The sequence below is a fragment of the Carlito syrichta genome, unplaced genomic scaffold (assembly GCF_000164805.1).
Source record: "Carlito syrichta isolate Samal-C Ts95f unplaced genomic scaffold, Tarsius_syrichta-2.0.1 Scaffold80104, whole genome shotgun sequence".
NCBI classification, from domain to species: domain Eukaryota; kingdom Metazoa; phylum Chordata; class Mammalia; order Primates; family Tarsiidae; genus Carlito; species Carlito syrichta.
Genome location: NW_007024200.1, coordinates 1 through 804, shown reverse-complemented (window position 1 = coordinate 804; position 804 = coordinate 1). Strand labels below are relative to the sequence as shown.

The 804-nt window shown below is 51.5% G+C and overlaps 1 protein-coding gene across 1 annotated transcript; it reads left to right on the top strand.

Annotated features, from left to right (window-relative positions):
* Positions 1-225: 225 nt before the first annotated feature.
* On the top strand, positions 226-799 carry LOC103257225 (ribose-phosphate pyrophosphokinase 1-like; the record flags this gene model as incomplete). Its single annotated transcript, XM_008054954.1, has 1 exon — positions 226-799. A coding segment is annotated over exon 1 (495 nt), but the record flags the coding sequence as incomplete, so codon positions are not given.
* Between the last annotated feature and the right edge of the window lie 5 nt (positions 800-804).

Sequence of the window (804 nt, the reverse complement as noted above, 5' to 3'; positions counted from 1 at the left end):
TGTCTGTCCTTTTGCATGGCTGCATAATATTTCACAGTGTGCATACCACATTTATTTTATCCATTCCAGCTTTGATTTTCAAGGGAGAAGTGCCAAGCAGGAGCGTTTTCAAAAGACCCAGGATCAATGTAGGACCACGCGCCTGAAGGAACCCTAAAGGCTGAGGAACAACCGGAAGCCAGAAGGGACCCCAACGGCTGAAGAACAACCGGAAGTCGTTGGAGTCTGCGGCTCCACCTCCATTCCGATCTCAGCTGTAGCAACGGTCGCCGGACGAGGAGTGCCTCGGGAGTAGTTGGCCAAGATGCCGAATATCAAAATCTTCAGCGGCAGCTCGCACCAGGACTTATCCCAGAAAATTGCCGACCGCCTGGGCCTGGAGGTGGGCAAGGTGGTGACTAAGAAATTCAGCAACCAGGAGACCTGCGTGGAAATTGGCGAGAGTGTGCGTGGGGAGGATGTCTACATTGTTCAGAGCGGTTGTGGTGAAATCAACGACAGTCTGATGGAGCTTTTGATCATGATTAATGCCTGCAAGATTGCTTCAGCCAGCCGGGTGACTGCAGTCATCCCGTGCTTTCCATACGCCCGACAGGATAAGAAGGACAAAAGCCGGGCCCCGATCTCCGCCAAGCTCGTTGCCAATATGCTGTCGATAGCAGGCGCAGATCATATCATGACCATGGACCTGCATGCATCTCAAATTCAGGGCTTTTTTGACATCCCCGTAGACAATTTGTATGCAGAGCCAGCTGTCCTGAAATGGATAAGGGAGAATATCTCTGAGTGGAGGAACTGCACTAT